The sequence below is a fragment of the Populus nigra genome, chromosome 1, assembly GCF_951802175.1.
Source record: "Populus nigra chromosome 1, ddPopNigr1.1, whole genome shotgun sequence".
Lineage (NCBI taxonomy): Eukaryota > Viridiplantae > Streptophyta > Magnoliopsida > Malpighiales > Salicaceae > Populus > Populus nigra.
Window position 1 is genome coordinate 29706454 of NC_084852.1, and position 22123 is coordinate 29728576.

The 22123-nt window shown below is 29.8% G+C and overlaps 2 protein-coding genes across 3 annotated transcripts; one reads left to right on the forward strand and one right to left on the reverse strand.

Annotated features, from left to right (window-relative positions):
• Positions 1 to 335: 335 nt before the first annotated feature.
• Positions 336 to 1755, forward strand: LOC133700489 (NDR1/HIN1-like protein 13). Its single transcript, XM_062124031.1, has one exon. The coding sequence runs from the start codon at positions 779 to 781 to the stop codon at positions 1538 to 1540; it is 762 nt and encodes a 253-aa protein (XP_061980015.1). The 5' UTR covers positions 336 to 778; the 3' UTR covers positions 1541 to 1755.
• A 7013-nt stretch (positions 1756 to 8768) lies between these two features.
• LOC133681172 (protein MAIN-LIKE 2-like) lies at positions 8769 to 11468 on the reverse strand. 2 transcript variants are annotated; one of them, XM_062104333.1, is made up of 6 exons: positions 11285 to 11468; positions 10761 to 10925; positions 10018 to 10668; positions 9717 to 9884; positions 9267 to 9641; positions 8769 to 9165 (listed from the first exon to the last, which is right to left on the reverse strand). In XM_062104333.1, the coding sequence occupies exons 2-6, from the start codon at positions 10911 to 10913 to the stop codon at positions 8977 to 8979; spliced, it is 1536 nt and encodes a 511-aa protein (XP_061960317.1). In that variant the 5' UTR covers positions 10914 to 10925; positions 11285 to 11468; the 3' UTR covers positions 8769 to 8976. The 2 variants fall into 2 exon arrangements, with proteins under 2 accessions (XP_061960317.1, XP_061960316.1); XM_062104332.1 differs by having other exon boundaries at positions 11281 to 11468.
• Between the last annotated feature and the right edge of the window lie 10655 nt (positions 11469 to 22123).

Genomic DNA, 22123 nt, shown 5'->3' on the forward strand with positions numbered 1-22123 from the left:
ATAATAAAAACTAAAAAGTTGATTTAGAAAGACGTGGCATGGTTTGATGAAATATCATTAGCATATACATACACATAGAAAAAGAACTCAATGCGTTTAACCCTAACGAATCAAAATGATAAAAATCTTTGATTTCTGGCTTTTGGGTAGTTATCTCAACACTACTCAATTTGTCAAGACTCCATAATCTTTGGTTTCTATTAATTGGGTAGTTATCTCAACACTAATCAATTTGTTAATACTCCATACAATTCTCTGACTAACACGCGTCAAAAGAAAGGCATGTGCGCATATATATATATATATATATATATTGCTATTGGTATAGTGTTGTTTTCTATGCTGCCCTTTGCGAATAATGCCAACCTTCCTTCCTTCCTTTCATCCCATCTCTTGATTTTTCTCCGTACGCCCTCTCTCAAACACCAAGCATTTAGACCTTGTCGACGTCCAAACTGTGTCCTTAACAATCCAGTTCTCTACTGATCTATGTTACAGTATAAACACACAGATCAAACTCTTCTTTCTTTGTTTTTTTTTCCCCCAAAAGTTGGAGGAGTGCTGTTTTTGTATTCGTTGCCTCCCTTTAATTAAAAATTAACCCAAGCAAAGAAAAGTTTACTCTTTCGAGACCAAAACAAGCACCTTCTGTCCTCTACTCTTCTCCCAATACCAAAAAGACTAGAAATACCTTTTCCCCTCTCTTTTATAATTGAGAACCAAAGCAGCACTTTATTTCCTCTTCTTTTTCATTCCTTCCCCTTCTTGATCGATCACCATGACAGACAGGGTCCACCCTTCTACTAAACCAGCTACAAATGGCACAACAGCCACCAACCCTTCCTTTCCAGCCACCAAAGCCCAACTCTACGGTGCCACCCGCCCCGTCTACCGCCCCCAACCCAACAGAAAACGCAGCCGCGGTTGCTTCTGTTCCTGTGTTTTATGGACCGCAGTGGTCATCTTCACTCTCATTGTCCTTGCGGCCATAGCCGGAGCCATTATCTACGTCCTCTACCGACCCCACCGACCCACCTTTGTCGTCTCCGGCCTCAAAATCTCCTCTCTCAACCTTACCTCAACGTCCCATCTCACTACCAACATCGACCTCAACATCACCACTAGAAACCCTAATAAAAAACTCGTCTATACATACAATCCCATCACTATTTCTGTGACTACAGAGAAAGATGATATCCTTGTAGGCAGTGGTCTGTTGCCCTCATTTGTGCATGGCACCAAGAACACAACCTTTTTGAGAGCTGCCATCACAAGCACTGGCTTACAACTGGATGACAAATCTGGTAGCAAGTTAACGAGTGATTTGAAGAGCAAGGATGGTGTGGCTTTGAAGGTAGAGTTGGAGACTAAAGTAAAAGTCAAGATGGGAGGCTTAAAGACTCCAAAAGCTAGAATTAGGGTCAGTTGTCAAGGGATTAAAGCCACTGTTCCATCTGGGAAACAAGCAACAAAAGCATCTGTCTCAAATGCAAAGTGCAAGGTTGATTTGAGGATCAAGATCTGGAAGTGGACTTTCTAATAAGAAGCAAATTAAGTATCTTAGAGAAGAAACTGTGTGATTCCATTTTGTTTAAATTTTCGTTTTAATTTCTCAGTTACGTATATTTTCTTTTCTTCAATTGTTGCTCATATATAATCATTAATCATATATGTTTGTAAATGGAAGAAAGCAAGTTTGGTGATTGATTGTATCAGGAGACATATATTTTATTTGTTATTTTATGTTTGATTTAATTGTTTCGTAGTGCTTTTCTCTGTTTTAATTATATTAATCTTACAAAGGGATATTGGACAATATGCATATTAATTTATGATTTAATTTTTAATGTAAACTAAGGTTATGCCGTGTTCTTAGCAAGCTTAGTGGGCAACCTTCGAGAACGCAGCTGTCGCTGAAGTCAATGGCTGGATCGAAGGAGGGCTACCTTTCTTCTGCAATATATAATTAATAGTATGAATTCAACTTCTTCCGATATATTTTCGTGAGAAAGAATATCAGTCAACTAAAATGTGTATATATCATCCCTACAACTATCAACCCTTATTATTATTATTATTATTATTATTATTATGACTTTCTAAATTAATTATCACTTAATTTTAATATACTTTCAAGCTTTTTAGCCTATTTTATTAATCATGACTGGTAACTTTGATAGAATTCATTAGCATTGAACACTTAATTACTTAAAAAACGGATTTTTTTATTATTATTTGTCAAAACTACTTCATTGTATATAGTCTCTCTCTCTCTTTTATCACCATATGTGATCTTTAATTTTCAGTAATTCTCACTTATAAATTTTAAAAAAAAAAATAAGTGGGTGTTTGTTTTTACATTACAATTTATTTTTTAAATTGTTTTTTGTCAAAAAAATATCAAATTTGATGTCAAAAATTAAAAATATTTAATATATTTTAATTAAAAAACACATTTAAAAATTTACATATATATATATATATAATAAGACATTTTGGATTGGCAACAATATATACAAATATTATATATACTACGTACACCGACAGAATTTTGCTTACTGTACATCTGGTGCCATGTCGGGCTAAATATTTGATAACAACATTCTTTCGGTGAATAAGGAAATTCAGGAAGAAAGCAAAATTATCATCCCTACAATTAAAGTAGTGAGGACCCATCTCTCTTCTATTTTCTAATTTTAATTGGGAATGTCGAAACGCTGAAGGTATAACAAGTTTTGGATTTGTTTTTCGAATTAAAATTTTATTATTAATAATAATAATATAGGTTTTCGGTCAGCTTGCGTGTATCTCAACTAACCTCATGAGCCCTGAAGTTAACAATCATGTAAATCTCTAGTGACCATCATATTAGCAACCATAAGATTCGAACCTAAAATCATATAGGAAGCAAATCTTTCAAGTTTTTACTACTAGATCATCTACTAAATGATTTAAAATTTTAGTATTATTGATGATTTATATAGTTATTAATTCTAAAATCTTAAAAAAATTAATCAAATTATATGTAAATTAACTTATCTATCCATGATTAAATAAAAAAAAAAGTGAGGAGTGAGGACGCATCTCCCTTCTGTTTTCTAATTTTAATTGGCAAGGACTACCCTCGTCATCTTCTGTACTCGCATGCATGTAGCTCAAAATGATTGATTTATTTTTATTATTATTTTTAGAAATATATAAAAACCAGAAACTCACTGGCCTCCAAGCTGTGGAGGGCCTTTTCCTATGGCGTGATTGACATGTATATTATATTGACAGAAACTTAAAGTGTTTTTTTTTTGTTTGTTTTTTCTCGTTTGTTTCAAGGGACTTCTTACTTGCTTCAAATAGTTTCTGTCGGTGGGGCTTTCGAGTTCTCAGCTACATAATTGTGTGATTGATTTTTTTTTCTATTTAAAGCTACATTATTCCATAGGGAAAGAATGAAAAAAAAACTCAATAGGTTTTATTAGTGATTTTTTTTATTTTTTAGTTGACAAATAGAGTAATTAGTATGCGTTTCACCTTGGATTATACTAAAATATTTTTATATGTAAAAAAAGCTATATATATATTGTTAATGTATTTTTTATTTTAATATCAGAACAATAATATCTTTCATCGATTTGAGCTAACCTTCCTAACTAGCAACTCAAGTCAGGGATTTGATTGGATCTAATAATATCAGGTTTGTTTGAAATATTTTTTATTTAATTATTAGACAACAAAAATATAAGTTATTAGAAAAACATTCCGATAAAATTTAATAGTATTATAAAAAGATTGTTATACACTTATTTATAGAAAACCACATCTATTTATAAGTATACAATCTGATTTTCCAGGTCCATCCTAAATCACTACTTTATGTGAATCACGTTGGCTTATTATCTTTATTGATAACTATATCAAAATGATCTCGATGTGCTTGATGAAATCGAAAGGTGAAGTGAACTTCTTATTTCAAAAGTTGCATAAAATGGTTGAATTTTAATACAAGGAAAAGGTCTAGGTTCTCCATAATGATAATGATAATGTGGGAGAATATCATAGTTTGGACTTTAATAGTATTTGAAGTACACAGGACTACTCATCAAACTACTTATTTCAATATACCCTTGTAAAATAAGGATGTTGAATACAAAAATCGATACCTATTGGAGGATGTTCATGCTTCATTGACACAAGCTCATATGTTGGTATCTTATTAAAGACAAGTAATTGTATTTGCAACATATTTAATTAATCATGTACCTTTTAGTTTTGATAATTTTTTAGCACCATTCCAAGCTTTCACTAATGTAGTTTATGTCATAACGGTCCTAAATTTCCCACCCTATATTTTTAGTTGTGTCACATTTATGCATCTTCATAAACATCAGTGCAACAAGTTAACTCCTTAAGAATTATGAAGTGTTTTTCTTAGGTGTGCTAATCATTAAAAAAAAAAGATGAATGTTATCATCCTTCTTCTCAATAAATATCAATCACAATGAATATTGTTTTTCATGAAGACACCATGTGTTTTTTTTACTCCAAGTCTGAACTTTAAAGAGAGTAATATAAAGAGATTCATACTGTAAATTATATTTTTTTAGACTTAGACATAAATTTAGATTCTAGTAGTGATGACTTACAAGTTATAGCAGACAACCATGAAGAAGGTAAATTGAACTTGAGTGGTATAGCTTTAGATCAAAGTGGTGATGAACACCTAGAAGCTAAATATGCAATTCTAACAAATACTACGTTCGAGTTAGAATCCCTAACAACTAATATACCAAACCAATTGATTATTGAGAATGTTCTTAAATTAGTATCTAAGTCAGTCAAGAAATTATCACATCATCAAACCAGAGATTTTCTTAAATCCATATATGTTCTAGTAAATTTAAACATCTCACTAGTCATTATATGTTAGTCATTATTTATTAGAATTAATTTTATCAATTATAAAACATTTATCTATTATATTTGTTCTTAACAATATGTAAGAAGAAGCCTTAACTAACCAAAGATGGAAAGAAACTAACTATAAACAAAGAGATGAAATCCTTGAAAAAGATAGAATGTGAGAAGTCGTTAAAATATAAGGTTGATGGCATAATTGAATGCCTTAAAGCAAGACTAGTCTAAAACCTATAATATCAATTATACAAAAACATTTGCAATTATAGCCAAAATCAACACAATTTAAGTTTTATTATCTTTTGCTATGAACTTAGCTTGACCATTTCAAGAACTCGATATGAATAACACTTTTTTTGCATGGTGAATTATCCAAAAAAGTCTATATGGATCTCTCATCATGGTGCTTGATACTTAAAAGGCATAAATAGAAGTTGTGCAAGTTGAATAAATCATTGTATGGATTGAAAAAAAAAATATTTGAAATCATGGTTTTGAAGGTTCATAAAATCTAGCCTTTGGCTATGATCAAAGCAATTTAGATCACACGTTATTCCTGAAGAAATAACAAGGTTAGATTACCACACTCATTGTATATATAAATGATATGGTAATTATAGAAAATGATATAGAAAAAAGGAAAATCTCACAAGATTACTTGTTCAAAGAATTTAAAATGAAAGACTAGGTTTCTTTGAAATATTTTCTTGAAATCAAAGTGTCTTAATCTCATAAAAAATCTTTTTGTCTAAAAAAATATGTCTTATATATCTTTTATAAAAGATTGATAAGTTCAAAGTTATATGTTAAATACAATTAAATAACATGATGTGAATCTGAAGGATAAGAACCTTAAAACTCACAAACAAGAAAGAATACAACCCAAGAAAATTAAGATTAAATTAAAGATAAAACCTCGACTCAATGATTACCTAAACCAATAAACCGAAGTTATTAGATGAAAAACCCCAACCATTTTATTATAACAAATCAAGAACTGGAAGTATAATGATGAACTTCACAAAAATAATTAATATTTGATAATTCTTGAAGAGTTCAATTAATAACATAAGAGAATGAGCGACTTCGCCACACATTAAATATTATTTTGAATAAAAATCAAAGTTAATATGTTTACCCTTTTCAAAAGGGTATTTATTGTTCACAAAATAATAAAATTCTCATGGAATAATGTGTTGATATTAAGACTCAATTAAAAATACTTCAAAGTTGGTAAAATAAATAACAAAACCTAAAATCTAGAATAATTAATAAATTGTTGCAAATTTCCCTTCTTTGAAAAAGAATTGTTGAACCTTGTAAAAGAACAATGATATTGTTGACTTATATCCTTTATAAAAATAGAAGCCGCTAACTTTGTATCCTTACAAAATAATTGTAAGGAATCCTTGCAAATTAATTACTCTTAAGCTACCAAAATAAACAAGTTGCTGAAAACATCCCTGTAAAGTTTTGATTTCTTGCAAAATAAAAAACCACTTGTTGCCACCTATGTACTTGCCTAGTAGAAAATTCATAAATCAAAAGGAAAGATAATCTTAAACCAACTAGAAAAATAATATAATTCTCATATAATAGTTTCTGGTCTTTACTGCAAGATCTTTTCAAATTTTGATTGCTACAAAAGTTTAACCCTATAGAAAATATGGTCTCTGAAATTTTCTAGTAAAATTTTGATTTTGTTTAACGGTCAGATCAAGAGTTATGCTTATTAGTGTAAAACTTTATATTATGAAAAATTAAGCCCAAAACTGTTTTTTCTTGTCCAACCCTTGCATGGATCATATTAATCAAAGTTTGATCACCCCTTGTTGAGATCTTGAAGCTTGACTTGCTCTAAATATCTTGAATTAGCCCATTAAAAACATTTATAATCTTCTCGGCCCTTGACCTTATAATTAGTCAAATCAACACCTTTAATGAGTTCTTTGGTGATGCTCGTTGATCCTCATCATAGAAACTGATAAAAAAAGATATCAAAAACTTGTTGGAAGATTGATGCACTTAACTAACACAAGAGCGGGTTTGACTTATGCATTGAGTATTGTTAGTTTGTTTATGCATAAGTTGGGAAAGCAATATTTGAGTGCAATTATGTGCATTTTGTGATATCTGAATTATACACTTGGAAATAGTATTTTGTTCACTAAAAAATGCAAATTGCTAAAGTATAGACGCATTTAGCGATGCTAATTTCTTTACCTTTACAGGTGGTAATCTCTCATTACATGGAGAAGTAAGAAATAAGGTGTTGTTGCTCACTAAAATGCAAAAGCTGAATTAAAAGGTATGATTCTTAGACTTTTTGAAACGTTGCGGTTAAGACTTTCACAATAGAATTTAGATTATCCATCAAGGTAACTGATCTGATTATATTGTGATAATAAAGCAGCATGAATATTACTCATAATGTAGTTCAACATGAGCATATGAAACATGTAAAGGTAGATAAATTCTTCCTTAAAAAGAAGTTGGATAAAAAAAATTATGGATTTTTTTAAAATTAGTTAAATCTATGGATTGATTGGCCAATATTTTCACCAAAACAGTTTCAAATCAAGTGTTTTTAAAGTTTTTAAATAAGTTGAGAATGTGTGACATTTATAAACTGACTTGAGAGGTAGTGTTGATTCCTGTAGACCTTATAGGCATTGTACAGTTAGGATAAAATATTTAGTTTTTGAATTTAAAGCAAAATATTTAGTTATTTTGACATACACACACTTTTCTTTGTATCTGAAAACATTTTTCACCGTGATGTTAAGTTCACAAACATCTTGCTTGGTGAACATTAGAAGGTGGAAGATGTTGATTTCGGTCTTTCTAAATTAAAAATCCTTGATCCTGTAAGAACATTAGAAGGTGGAAGATGTTGATTTCGGTCTTTCTAAATTAAAAATGCTTGATCCTGTATATACAAACACACTTTTCTTTGTATTTGAAAACATTTTTCACCGTGATGTTAAGTTCACATTCGGTCTTTCTAAATAAAGAATGCTTGATCCTGACCATATAAGCATTGGTATGAAACGTAGCTCAGGTTATCTTGATCTTGAATATTTCAAATCTGATGTGTATTCTTTTGGTGTGGTTCTTTTTTTAAAGTGCTTTGTACTCGATATCTTACTATAAACTCTCAGCAGAGGTAGGAAATAAACTTAGCTGCGAAGGGGATGTCTTGTAAAAAGGGTAGCTTGAAAGAGTTATCAATCCTCTACTGGTGGGTCGCATTAACCCTAAATCATTGAGAAAGTTTGGTGAAATAGCTGGGAAGTGTTGGGTGCCGCAAGGAACTGGCATGAAATGCCTCATGTTTGCTGGAATTTAGAATACGCACAGCAAATCCAAAAGACTGCTGTACACGATCCTGTTTAAACCAAACAAGAAAATATTTATGCACAACCAAAAGGGGGGGAATTGGCTGATATGATATTAAACCATATTTGGAGGGATTTATTGAAGTAAACTTTTTTTATTATTACTTATAGAAGATTGATTTGCATGCCACGGTCTCAGAGGATGGGCTGGACAGCAGGGTGGGGGTTCAGTAAATGACCAAAGCCAATTCCTGAAATCAATTTTATGCCCTGTTAATTCTCATAATCACCTTTTAATCAAGTTCGTCAACCATTTCAAGTAAAAGTGAATTAAACGCGGGAAGGGGGGGGGGCGATATGAAATAACAGAATTGAACCATCAATGATGAAAAAGGTGAAAGATCTAAAAGAAAACTTATCACGAGGGACGTGTCCCACAAATATGCAGGGTGGATGACCAATCACGACAGGGACGATATAAAAGATTGTTAGAAACTTATTCGTTTAAAACACCTAAAGAAATACTGGAAGTGGCCACCTATTGATGTTAGGACTGATTAATTGTGAACACGTTTCCAAATAGTTCCAAGCAATAACGCGATACACACGCAAGGATAATCTCTGGGATCTTCAATATAGTAAACAAGAAGCCTGTTAAACAAAATGCCATGATTCCTGGAGTTTTCTAGGCCTGTACTAAACATCTTCTACTACGAAATTTCCACACCAACTAGATATCTATTAGCTTTCGCTTCTTGCTACCTTTTGTTGGTAACTTACCTTTTGAATTCGAAAACGGGTTCTTCAAACTCTCACTCAAAATGTTCTTGATATTCTCAACAGCCTTCTGGTTTACGAGAAACATATCATCTCTTGATAGTGTCTTTGCTAGCTCCAACATTTTTGTCATGCCAGCAACCTGTGAAAAAAGAAAGAAAGAGAAGGTTGAACATTATAAATCTCATTGCCTTCACAAATCCCAACACAAGGAGTCAGAAAGAAAGGTATCAAGGGAGTTACTGTTTGACGAAACATAGATTCCAAAGATGTATGCCTTCCCACAAATTTTCTGGTAATGTTGGAGTACCACAGTAAGTATTCGCTGTCATCAACTCTATCATCACCTTCTACAATTTGATCTCGATGCTTTGACCAATCCTCACAACTTGAAGCAATGCTTTTCGTCTGGTCTGCCTCACCATCAATTCCTTTCCATTGTGGCACTTCTTGTGGGATTGGTTGATTAAAGCCAAATTGCCTCAAGCAGCGATCTGGAAGGTGCTTTTCTGCCTTGTCCAAGCAAATCAAAGTTGTCCTTGATCTGCCCAGAATCAAAGTGTCCTTGATATCTTCTGGCACAATCTCATCCATATCATGGTAAGGTTGCCATTCAACCTGCATGTATGAGACCAGTGAACCATCAACTTGAAGCATGGCAAGTACAACTGGAACAACAAATTAGAAACTTACATCACATGGTTGGAGAGAGTCCAGTGCCTTACGGTACTGAACCACATCACATTTTGATCGTAGACCACTTAGTTTTTGCTTCCAACGAAGTGCAAGTGGAAAAGTATCATGGGCTTGTCCTTGATTGAGTTTTGGGCGACCAATATTTAGATGCCAGTAACTCCAACACTAGATAGAATGGTGAAAAAAGAAAATCAGCATTCCAACCAGAAGCCTTTATAATGTAATGTGGTAAGAGATCTGCTATTTTGCCCAAAAGATATCAGAAGGAGAAATGACAAAAATAAAAAATGTAAGCAACCTGGAGCAGTGTCAAACAACCACTGATCGTGCTTTGCGATTTACTAGTGGCATTGCCAAGTGCTCTATACAGAAAGGCCAACGCTGCGGCACCCCATGCATACTTCCCTGCTTTGTCAAAATCCTCAAATAGAGGCAGGAAGATGACAGGAACTGTGTTTCCACTAGTTGTAGAAAAAATGGTACTCCCTACAAGATATAGAAGATAAGCTCGAGTACACTGCTCAACCTGTTCAAGCGGAGCAACATCTGGACAGTGTGAAAAGGAATCCTTCAACCAAGATAGCTTCAAGAATCCACCCCTTCGATCACTCGAAGTTGGTTTCTTTCCCAAGAGTTTCTCACAAATGGGTATGGCAGAAGAATCTTCTAGCTCTACAGCTACAACGGGCTCCCCATCAATTGCTAGTCCAAGATTGAGTGCAACCTCATCCAAAGTTATGGTCATTTCCCCACCAGGTAGATGGAATGTATTAGTTTCCTTTCTCCATCTTTCAACCAAAGCAGAAATCAGCTGATTATCTAAACTAAATGCTTCAATCTTTCTAAAATACTTAAACCCAGCTTTCTCAACCAACTCTAGTTGCTTCCCTGTTAACTTCCACTCTTCAAGCTTTGACGTATGCTCGTGGCATCTAAGCGCACCACGCTCCTATTTATTAAATTCAACAAATTATCACAACTTAATGACAGCAATTTAACTTCTGCACAACCATTAAAAAAGAAAAAAACAGTGAGCTATACCAGTCCTTCCCAAACAGCCGATGATATATGCTCGTCCTGATCATAGAGTACAGAGGGATCAAAGGGACCGGGGTCATTACGTAGAGAATGACCAGAAAGTTGAATTTGCGAATCTTCTTCATCGAAAGTAATATTTGGAGTTGCTACGTCCATCACTTGCTACCTCTATAATTGATTAAAAGCTCAGTTAAGGCAATGCATTCCGATTGGACAAGGATCATAAATTTTTGTTTACAACCATAAAATCAAAACCCTAGCTAACAAATTCCGGTTCAATTCCTCCAAATTGAGACTGCCTGACCACCGGTTGTCGTCGTTCCGGTTGAATGAACGACATCGCCGGTAAGGCCAAACGAAAGACATGTCGGTAGAAAGAAACAGGAGACATGCCATTCAATTTATCAGAAATTAAAAAAAAATAGAAGGTGGAGATAAATCTGTAAAAACAAATTCTTCACTGTATGAGAAAAAAACAGAAATCGAAAAGGAATTTCAAGTAAGAAGTTGAGAGTAAACACACCTACTCTTTCTCTTCTTTTTTTAATTGATTCTGAAGCTATATCTTCTTTGCTTTTTTCCGAACAAGAAACGACATGAATCCGCCTCCTGTGTGTGTGTGTTTGCGGCTGATTCTGAATTCTACTGTAGCGTTGGCCTCCCTCCTCTGTTCGCCTCTATCCCTTTTGATTTCCCACGCGAGACCCCACCACCTGAAACATCTTATTTACATTTTTGTTCCTCTACCCTCTACTTTTACCCTTTCGAATTTACTGTACTTCTTTTCTTCCTCTTTTTTTCTTTTTACTTTCACTGCCGGTAAATTTGATTTTTTTACTGAGAAAACTAACCCAAAATTATATTTCTTTACCGAGTTCTAGAAATTACAGTCGACATTAAATTTACTAAAAAGACAAAACTACCCCCATGTATATATATTACAACCAACTTAGACACAAACAACCAATCATTTCTTTTCCAGGTGGAGACAATCTCTTCCAATCTCGACATTACAGTGGTTATACCACACCAGTTATGTCTTGCTTTCTCTTCATAAAGAAATCTGGACATAACATATGGTAAACACCTCTATATGATGATTTCCAGCAGATTTAAGAGCAATAAAGAGCTTTATAAACTGGTTTTGCTTGGTTTTTGTAGACTTTGGTTTTTTTAGAGGATCTCGATCTTCATAGTGAACAAGATAAAGTGTATTGCTTTTGCATAGACTTTTTAATTATGTTTTGTATGTTATTGACATTTGGGCATTTGGTAGGATCTGGGTTTGAGATTTAGATTAAAATTGTCAATTTCATTTTGTTTTATCTAAAATACCCGAAACATTTCATACTAATTTAAAAAACAAAATAATTTTTATTTCATTTTAAATCTTGATCTGTTCTGGATTTTCCAGATAAATTTTAGCTAGAATATTCCGGTTTTATTTCACATGTTCTGTTTTGGGTTTGAAAAGTCATTGAATCAAACCCAAACTTCAACTTATTTTAAACAAAACAAAACCTAAAAATACCATATAAATATTAATGACTCCATTTTCAACTACAAAACAATCTTTAATCAATCTAAAAATCAAAAATCAAACAAAACAACAACAATAATAATAATAAATTTATGGACTCTAATCTATTTTTTTGACATGGTCAAAGGACTAATTCATCATCATTGAACTCCCATCTCCTAACAAACCTTCATTGACACCAATATCTATTACTTTCCTTCCATTTCTTTGGTTGAATAAAGAATGAGTTGCACAACTTTTTTATAAAATGTTAAGAGATTAAAAAATCATTCTCCATTAATATCACAATAAAAATATATTTTACAATACGATTATAATATAAAAAGCACTGGGCTATTTCTTGTTATTCTTAAGAAAAGCATGACCTCCTCATTATATTGAATGAGTAAACTAAAGAGAATTTAAAGAGGTGACAAACAAAACTTATAGTTTAATTAAGGATTAAAAAATACTAATTAAGTAGTATTCATGTGTTAACCTAAACGTGACACTCAAATTCCAACTCCATCTACCTTCATTCAAGAATTAATTGTCGTAACGTTTTGACGTGAATGGCTTGTGTGGCTTTCCTTTATTTTTTAGAAGTGAAAAGTTCGGGTTTGATTTATGTTTTTTTTATGTTAAAACATTTTACTTTCATAATATTTTGGTATTTTGTTTAAGTTGAATTGTTTTAAGTTAAAGTTCTATTTAATATTGACTATTTATGAATATTTTAAAATTTTAAAATTATATTTGTTTGTTTGTATTGTATAATTTATAATTAATTATCATGAATTTAAATTATATTTGTTGAATTATATATATATATATATATAAACAATATAATCCTGAAATAACACGTTAAAATGTTTTGAAACTAAAATATTTTATTCTAATTGATAAAATAAAATATTCATAGAAACGGAATTGGCAACTATAATTGAGACTAGTCGATGAAATAAAATGGTGGAGAAAATGGGGAAGGGAAATGACAATGGTTGGAGGGATGAGAAGAGGGTCCATTTGAACACATAAAACCATGCAAAGTCCCCATCCTCGTCAGATGCTTTGAAGTGGCAGTGACGCTGCTATCAATACATGCAAGCACACTCTCAAAAGCCCTTGAAAGACGACAAAGAGATGAGCTGATGTGCTACCATTGACGGAATTGGTCATTCCTCCGCCAGTCTTCAATACCAACTCCACTCCATCTAAGCTCAAGTATTCTAGTAGCAAAAATAGAGACGAAAAGGAGAATGAACCACATGCTAGCATAGTCACTCGATATGTTGAGAAACTTGTTCTCAGGGGTACAAAGCGGGGAAGGGAAGACAAGTGAAACTTAAGCATAGAATGTCATGTCAAATTGAGTTGTGGTAGATGGCAACCTCTATAGATTTGCATACCACATGATTGATAAAAGTTCTCTATGATTCGGTTTTTTTTTTAATACGATAGTAAAGTTGTAATATTCAATATATATTGGTGTTTTAGTCATTAAATAGAATATAAAGATAATTTTATAAATAATTATATTTTTTTTTGTTGATTTTTTATGTTAAGTATTAACACGGGTATAAAGTTCAAGATACAAACTTTATTTTTAAAAAATTTAATAGGAAAGTATAATTTTAAATAAACTATAGGATAATAGAAATAATTTTTCTTTTTTAATTTTGATGTTTTATTAAAAAAAGATATTTTAAAGTACTTTAAATTTATAATAATAATAATAATAAATAAATAAATAAATAATTGAGGAAATTTGATGTAAAAAAAAAAGAATTACAGTCCCCAAAATTAGTATAAGTAGTGATACTTTATTACTTAGGTAAATCATATTATATTTAGGGATAATTATATATATATATATATATATATATATATATATATATAACCTTTTAAGAGTTTTATCATGCTTTTTTTTTTCACTGTAACTTGAGAAATTATATTTCACATAGGAGATCAAATAAAAATTTCAAAAAAAATAAATTATCCTCATACATAATATAGAAAAAAAATACAAATTATACATATAATTAACACTTTATTTCTAATAATGACATGTCTTTTTCAAAATCTCTTAAACCCTAAAACTCTTAACTCTTTAACTTTGGTGTTCTAAAAATCATTTTTAACTCTTTAACTTTTTTATTATATAAACTATAATAAAATCTTGTAATATTTTAATGCGGAGTAAGGGTTCTTGAGTTTACAAAACATATGAATCAATTATTATTTGAAATTAATTTCTTATAATCTACAATTTATTTTAATCAATTTAATGTTTTATATCAAAATACTTTTATTCTAAAATAATTTCCGATGAAGTTTCAACTCTAAAAGTGAATGAATCATATTTTTAATTTAACCTTATGCTCATTAACCATGTTTTTTTTAAAAAAAAAATCTTAACACTTTTAAAATCAAATCTTGTATATGCATATCAAAATTTAACTCTTGCTTTCATTATATAATCATCTTTTATAGAAGAAAAAAAACTAGGTTTAGGGCATGCACTTCACTCAAGCCAGATCAAAACTCAGCTACTGCATTAAAAAAATATAAGCATTGCTATTTTTTTATACATGCGATAAAATATATGAAATGAGAACTAAAAACTTGACCAGTATATCAGATAAAATTAATCAACCATTATATGTGTTAATAAATGAAAGAAATATTGGTGTGGCTTATTCGACTTAACAAACCAAGAGCAAACTGAGTGCATTGTTCAAATGGCGTTTTGATTATAAAAAAAAAATAATCTCGCTATCATTTTAACCCCTATTTAACCCTAGCTTAAATGTGAAACAACGAACTATTAAATGATTAAATCGCAAACAACCCAGGGGAGAAATGAAAAGATGATGATACACTATATTAACCCATGTTAACCTATGAAATCGATGACTCGGGTAATGGATATTACCACAATGAATTAACCTGGTTGGATAATCTATCTTTTTTTTCTTTCCCTTATTCTTTTCCTAATTGAGCCTTGACTGAGTCTTAATTGACCGCGAGTTCGATTAAAAAATAGAGATGAAATTTAAAAATTAAATAAATATTGAAAGATGAAACTAAAAATATATATTAGCTTAAAAAAAGGAAAAAAATAATAATCATCTTTTATAGAAGAAAACTAGGTTTAGGGCCTGCACTTTACTCGAGCCAGATCAAAACCCAGCTACTGCATTAAAAAAATGTAAGCATTGTTATTTTTTATACAAGCGATAAAATATTTGAAATGATAACTAAAAACTTGACCAATATATAATATAAAATTAATCAACCATTATATATGTTAATAAATAAAAGAAATATTGGTATGGCTTATTTGACCCAACGAACTAAAGAGCAAACTAGGTGCACTATTCAAATGGCATTTTGATTATATATATAAAAAACTAATCTCGCTAGCATTCTAACCCCTATTTAACCCTAGTTTAAATGTGAAACAACAAACTGTTAAGAAATTAAATCGCAAAAAACCTAGGGGAAGAAATAAAAATATGACGATATACTATATTAACCTATGCTAATCTATGAAATCGATGACTCGGGTAATGGATATTATCACAATGAGTTAACCCGGTTGGACAATTTATCTTTTTTTTTTCTTTCCCTTATTCTTTTCCTGATTGAGCCTTGACTGAGTCTTAATTGACTGCGAGTTCGATTAAAAAATGGAGATGAAATTTAAGAAATAAATAAATATTAAAGGATAAAACTAAAAATATATATTAGCTTAAAAAAAGAAAAAAATTATACAAACCATTTCAAATAAAAAATAGGAATTAAAAGAATAGGAATTAAATCTAAAAAAAATAAATTAAAGGGTTGGTTTGGAATTATAAGGTGTCATGCGCCACACATTAACGTTTTTTTTTAATATTTTATATTTATCAAAAGACTAAATTGCTTCTGAACCAACATAAATATGACAAAAAAAAATAAAGTGAAAATATAAAATAGCCTCTGGTTGGTAGCTCATCAATTGTTTTTTGTTTTTTAAGGGCATTACCGACATTTTATTGTGCTATTAAAAAAAAAAGGATGAAAATGATCTTGGATGCCGATTCATTTTTTTTTTTCTCTTAAATGATAATTAAGTAATCTTATTGTAATAAACAAAGTGAGAAGATTAAGTTGTCCCAATCAATTCATTATGACTTATGGACCATGTATAAAGACTAAATTACTCCTAAAAGCAAGACCATTGATTTTTTTAAAAAATCACACACGATAATTTCACCATGCGGTGAATAGTAAATTGAGTTTATGTGTATAGTAAGTTCACCTGTTGTTTCAACTTTTTATTATATAATTTCATTAATATTAAAAACAGTACATAACTATTATAATTTTCACAATATTCAAATAAATATTGCAAGAAAACACTTTAATTAAATGAAAAAAAAAATATTTAAGTGTAACCTTATTTTTTTCATTAGACTGCAAATCTTTATTATTATAGTGGTTAGTTTTTAAAGTGTTTTTTACTTGAAAATATATGAAAAAAATATTTTTTTATTTTTAAAATTTATTTTTAATATCAACAAATCAAATCAATTTAAAAAACTTTAAAAAAAATTTAAAATAAAAATAAAATTTTAATATATTTAAAAAAGACAACCTAACCGAAAACAAACGGTAACTTAACATTTGAAGGATGTCATAGCGGAAGTTTTACCAGATTATTATTTTTAGTTCGTACGAGACCGACAAAAAAAGTGATAATAACAGTGATAATGAAAATACACGAGACGTTTCAAAGGGGATTTTGAAGTATGTATCCGTTGACTGCCACGTTTTCTTAGAGAAAGTGTTTTTCTCTGTTTCCTTACGTGGCAGCCATCCAAAACAATGAAAGTGGAAACGCAACAGCCTACACGACCTGACCCCAATTTCCCCACTTGGATTTTTAAATTATCCATTTAACAATGACTATCATTAGCTATTAATCAGTTGTTAGACCTTGCCTAGCTAGTCTGGCATCTGACCTGGCTAAGTTCTTGAGTCACTTGAGGGTTACATGTGAAGGTGGAAGAGGACATGACTAATTCTCACTTTTTTTAAAATAAACAAATTTCTCTTATTTGAACGGTATATATTAATATTAATTAACTATAAAGTTTTGCTTTATCTACTATTCATATAAACTAGATGCCATGCCCGCGCGATGCCACAAACTTTATAACATGTTTGTACGTTGTCATGGATTTATAGAAAAAAATTATATGGAGAAAACTGTTGCAATCCACAATGTTTTTAAGGAAAAACTACAAAACTAAATTCTTAACCTAATTAATATTTAAAAAATAAAATGAATAGAGAAAGTTTTGAGAAAAATCATTAAAAAAAACGAAAGGAAAAAAAGCCATACAGAAAAACACTGTAGCAATCTATAGTGTTTCATGAGAAAATTTACAGTTGTAATTCTCAACGCTCAATATTAAAAATAATAAAATCGATAAAGATAATTTTTAAAAAAAATCATATAGGGGAACAATGTAGCAATCCACAGTGTTTTAAAGAAAAAAACTACGAAACTAAATTTTCAACCAGCTCAATATGAAAAAAATAAAATCGACAAAGACAATTCTTGAAAAAAAATAAAAAAATCCATAAAAAATAAAAAAAAAACCATGTGGGGAAATAGTGTAGTAATCCACAGTGTTTTTTTTAAAAAAAAACTACAAAGCTAAATTTTCAACCAACTCCATATTAAAAAAATAAAATCAACAAAAACAATTCTGAAATAAAAACACAAAAAGAAGAAGAAGAAGAAGACAATTTTGGAAAAAAAAGCAAAACAAAATGGAAAAAAAAAACATGTGAGGAAAGTTAAAGCTGAATTCTCAACCAGTTCAATATTAAAAAAAAATTCAACAAAGATAATTTTGAAAAAAAACATGTAGGGAAACACTGTAGCAAAACAAAAATCATGTGGGGAAATATTGTAACAATCCACAGTGTTTTTAAGAAAAAAAACTACAAAGCAAAATCGACAAATACCATTTTAGAAAAAAAAACAATTCATAAAAAAAAAAAGCCATGTAGGGAAACATTGTAGTAATCCATAATGTTTTAAATAAAAAAGCTATAGAACTAAATTTTCAACCAGTTCAATATTAAAAAAAATTGACAAAGATAATTTTGAAAAAAAACACAAAAACAAAAAAAGAATAAAAAAAAAGAAGACAATCTTGGGAAAAAAAACATTTAAAGCCCAAAAATGAAAAAAAATGTGGGGAAAAAAAAGAAATACAAAGCAAAACAAATGAACAAACATAACAAAAAAATGATAAAACAAAAAGAAAAGAGCATGTGGCGTGGGGAAAGTTATAGTATTTTCCCCACACCTTTTAGAGTATTAGTTATAGTTTTTTTAATTAATGATTTTATTTTATTTTATTTTTTAATACTAGATTTATTTTTTATTAAACTATCACACTCTCATGACATAGATTACGAGTTTAGTAGGTTAACCCGACTGACTCTGTTTTTTTAATTAATTTTTTTAATTTCATTATTTAATATTGGGTTGATTGAGAATTAGATTTCATGATTTATTTTGTTTAATTTCTATTATGTTATTTTAGCATCATGACTCGGAAATAGTGCTTAAAGAGGTAACTCGAGTAGACTCAAGTATTTTTTGTTTTTTTTAATTGATTTTTTTATTTCATTCATCAACATTGAGTTGATTGAGAATTAAACTTTATAATTTGTTTAGACTTGCTTTTTATGAGATTATCTCAGTTTTATGACCTATGTTTGACAGATTAAATCAGGTTGGCTTGACTCATTTTTTTAGTTGAATTTTGGTTCAATTTCATCCTTCAACATTGGGTCAATTGAGAATTGAATTTAATAATTTTATTTTTGTTTGTTTTCTATTTAAGTATCAGGGTTTCATGACTTGGGTAGCAGATTTGGTAGATTAACTCGAGTTGATTCAAGATGATTTAATATGTTGTTGCTTTAGTATTTAAAAAAAGATATCGTCTTGATTTTTTTAGTTAAACTACATTTTTATTGGTTGTCAGATTTGTCTTTGAATTTACCAAGTCAATCAAATCACATTAGGTTAATCCTTATAGAATTATATAATTTTTTTTTCTAAAAAATACATTAATAAGATTTAACAAAAAATGTAATTGAGGTCAGTGTATTTAAGATTTAACGAAAAAATTATATTTTTGCTGCGTAAAAAGTAGCTTAAGGACATCTTTATTAATAAAAAAAGAACACTAAAAAAAGAAAAGACTAATGAATGGTTATACATCTCAGTAGACTTAGAATAGTAAAAGAATATTTTCTTTGCATCAATCATAACTTAAGGTATGGACAGTAAAAGAGATAGTGAAAAAATAATTTCTTATTTACACCCCAACATGTTTATTTATGAGAATAAACATTTATTTTTTAATATATAAAAACTAATAAAGAATATTATGTTGGGAAGTAGAAAACTAATATTTATAGAGGTGATCATTTTCGGTTCGGTTTTTATCTAAAAAAAATAACCAAACTGATTTAAAAAAAAACCGAAACCGAACCGAAACCGGTTCAAACCAATCGATTTTGGTTCGGTTTTTTAGGATAAAAAATGGTTCAAACTGGTTTGGCTTGTTTTTTTTCCGGTTTGGCTCGTTTTTTTCGGCTTGGGTTCGGCTCAGTTTAGTTTTTTCAGTTTTAGGCTTATAAAACCAAAACCGAACCGAACCGGTTAGTTTTTTTAAAATTTTAATTGATTTAATCTATTTTTTTCACAGTTCAGTTTTTTCAAATATTATATTCATGCTAAAAACTTATTTTTGATGCATAAAAATATTATCAAACCTGCTTTTAAGTTGACACGAGGTAAAATGGTAAGAGAATCATCTAATTTTTCATAAGAAATTAAAGTAATATTATTTTTAAAATTTTCAAAAATAAAATTTATATATTTTTAATAAAATTTTACCAGTCAAGAAATTCTTACAAGGCCATCCTAGATCAATTTTTTATTTTTAATCTAGATCACTCTACACTTTTATTGACTAAATTATGAATTTACCCGCCAGCTAGCCCAAATTTGAAGAATTGGGTAGGAGGGCCCTTGAAAAAAAAAAAAAAAAACTAATTTTCAACCCGCGAACAAGATTCTCCGTCTCGAAATTATCGCGATAAAACAAACGTTATTTTTCTGTAAATAGCAATCTTATTCTCACAATATCGAGATCAGGAACTATATATATATATATATATATCTTCTTCATCACGTGATTCCACCTTAATGGCAAGTACTGTAATAGTGAAACAAATCTGAGGGCGAAATGAAGCTGTCTTGTCCGAAAAAGTTTGTCGGGGTGGGGCTGTGATAAAGAAAATGTTAAAATAACTTCTTTTTTTAATAACTTTTCCACGCCATCCATCCCCAGTTTCTCTTTCTTCAATCACATCACTTAGAGTCACGTTGTTCCCAGTGATAATCTTACAACTAAAAGGTATATTCTTTACGTTTCGTAATTACATTGTCTAAGTAAAGGTATTTTTTTAATTAACTTTGGTGCGAAGAATAATTTTCACGTATTTTTATTAATTTTATAAGTTTTAAAATTAATAATTATAAATAAAAAGTATTTTAGGATCTCTATTATTTATTTTTATTACACTTCGTCTAAAAAAAATAATAATCTCGTGGATATTAAATTCAAACTTTAAAAATAAAATAAAATAACAAATATATCATATGCTTTGATTTTAATATAGACATAGTAGGGTTTTCTCAAATTAAAAAACTGATAATACTAACATAATATTTAATCTCAAAGAATATGAAATAGTCTACCTACTATGGGAACGCAACTATGGCTGCGTTTTCAAAAAAATTAAAATTTATTTTTTGTTAAAATTTAATATGATTTGTATGTTTTGGATCGTTTTGATGTGCTGATGTCAAAAATAATTTTTAAAAATTAAAAAAAATCATTGACATGCATTTTGACACAAAAAATTATTTGAAAAGCACCCATAACTACATTGCCAAACACATTCTATGTGTTTTAATCCACAATTGATCATAATAATTCAAAATAATTGAAATGTAAACATGCTCGAATGATGCTAATAATTGGCGGACTCAAATATATATATATATATATATAATAATAATAATAATAATAAACAAATGGATAGTATCTTCTTATTTGTGTTGCATTATTACCTTTTCTTATAATTATGTGGGTTGATTTTGATGGCTTAGTTGATAAATGAGTTTGCTTCTCCTGTTAGTTTTGAGAATGAAGTTGTAATTATTTTTTAAAGTATTTTTTATTTAAAAATATATTAAAATAATATATTTTTTATTTTTTTAAAATTATTTTTAATATTAATTTATTAAAATAATTTGAAAATATCAAAAAATATTAATTTAAAATAAAAAAATAAAAAAATAAAATTTTTTTTTAAAATATTTTTAAGATAGAAAGTTTGAATCCTAGGTAAAAAAAAAGTATGAATTCGTCAAGGTATATATATGATTTTCAACGACATTAATCGTCTCATGCCACCGAAATTATGAAAAAGAAGAAAGAAAAAGAACTCGGAATTACTATCTGCGTTGTTGCAGAGCTATTCTTTTTTGAGTAAGAAAGTTGTCAGCTAGGGATTCCGCGCCGAGAAATTCGACAAAACGTAGCCGGCTAAGTGGACCACAAAAAACTGGACTTATGCATAAGACCTTCGTCAGATTCTCAGAACTTATCACGTTCTGATAAGCACCCTTGAAAAGTAACCTTACTTATCATCCTCGTTATCTGTCTCCTCTTGCCTTTTAAATTCGCCATCTCTG

What these genes read in the sequence shown, in the direction of transcription:
- LOC133700489 (XM_062124031.1), top strand. Translation starts at nt 779, where the DNA reads ATGACAGACAGGGTCCACCCTTCTACTAAACCAGCTACAAATGGCACA.
- LOC133681172 (XM_062104333.1), bottom strand. Translation starts at nt 10,913, where the DNA reads ATGGACGTAGCAACTCCAAATATTACTTTCGATGAAGAAGATTCGCAA. An exon ending in GTTGTTTGACACTGCTCCAG is followed by an intron (nt 9,885 to 10,017) that starts GTTGCTTACATT and finishes CATTCTATCTAG; the next exon opens with TGTTGGAGTTACTGGCATCT. An exon ending in AATCTATGTTTCGTCAAACA is followed by an intron (nt 9,166 to 9,266) that starts GTAACTCCCTTG and finishes CTTTTTTCACAG; the next exon opens with GTTGCTGGCATGACAAAAAT.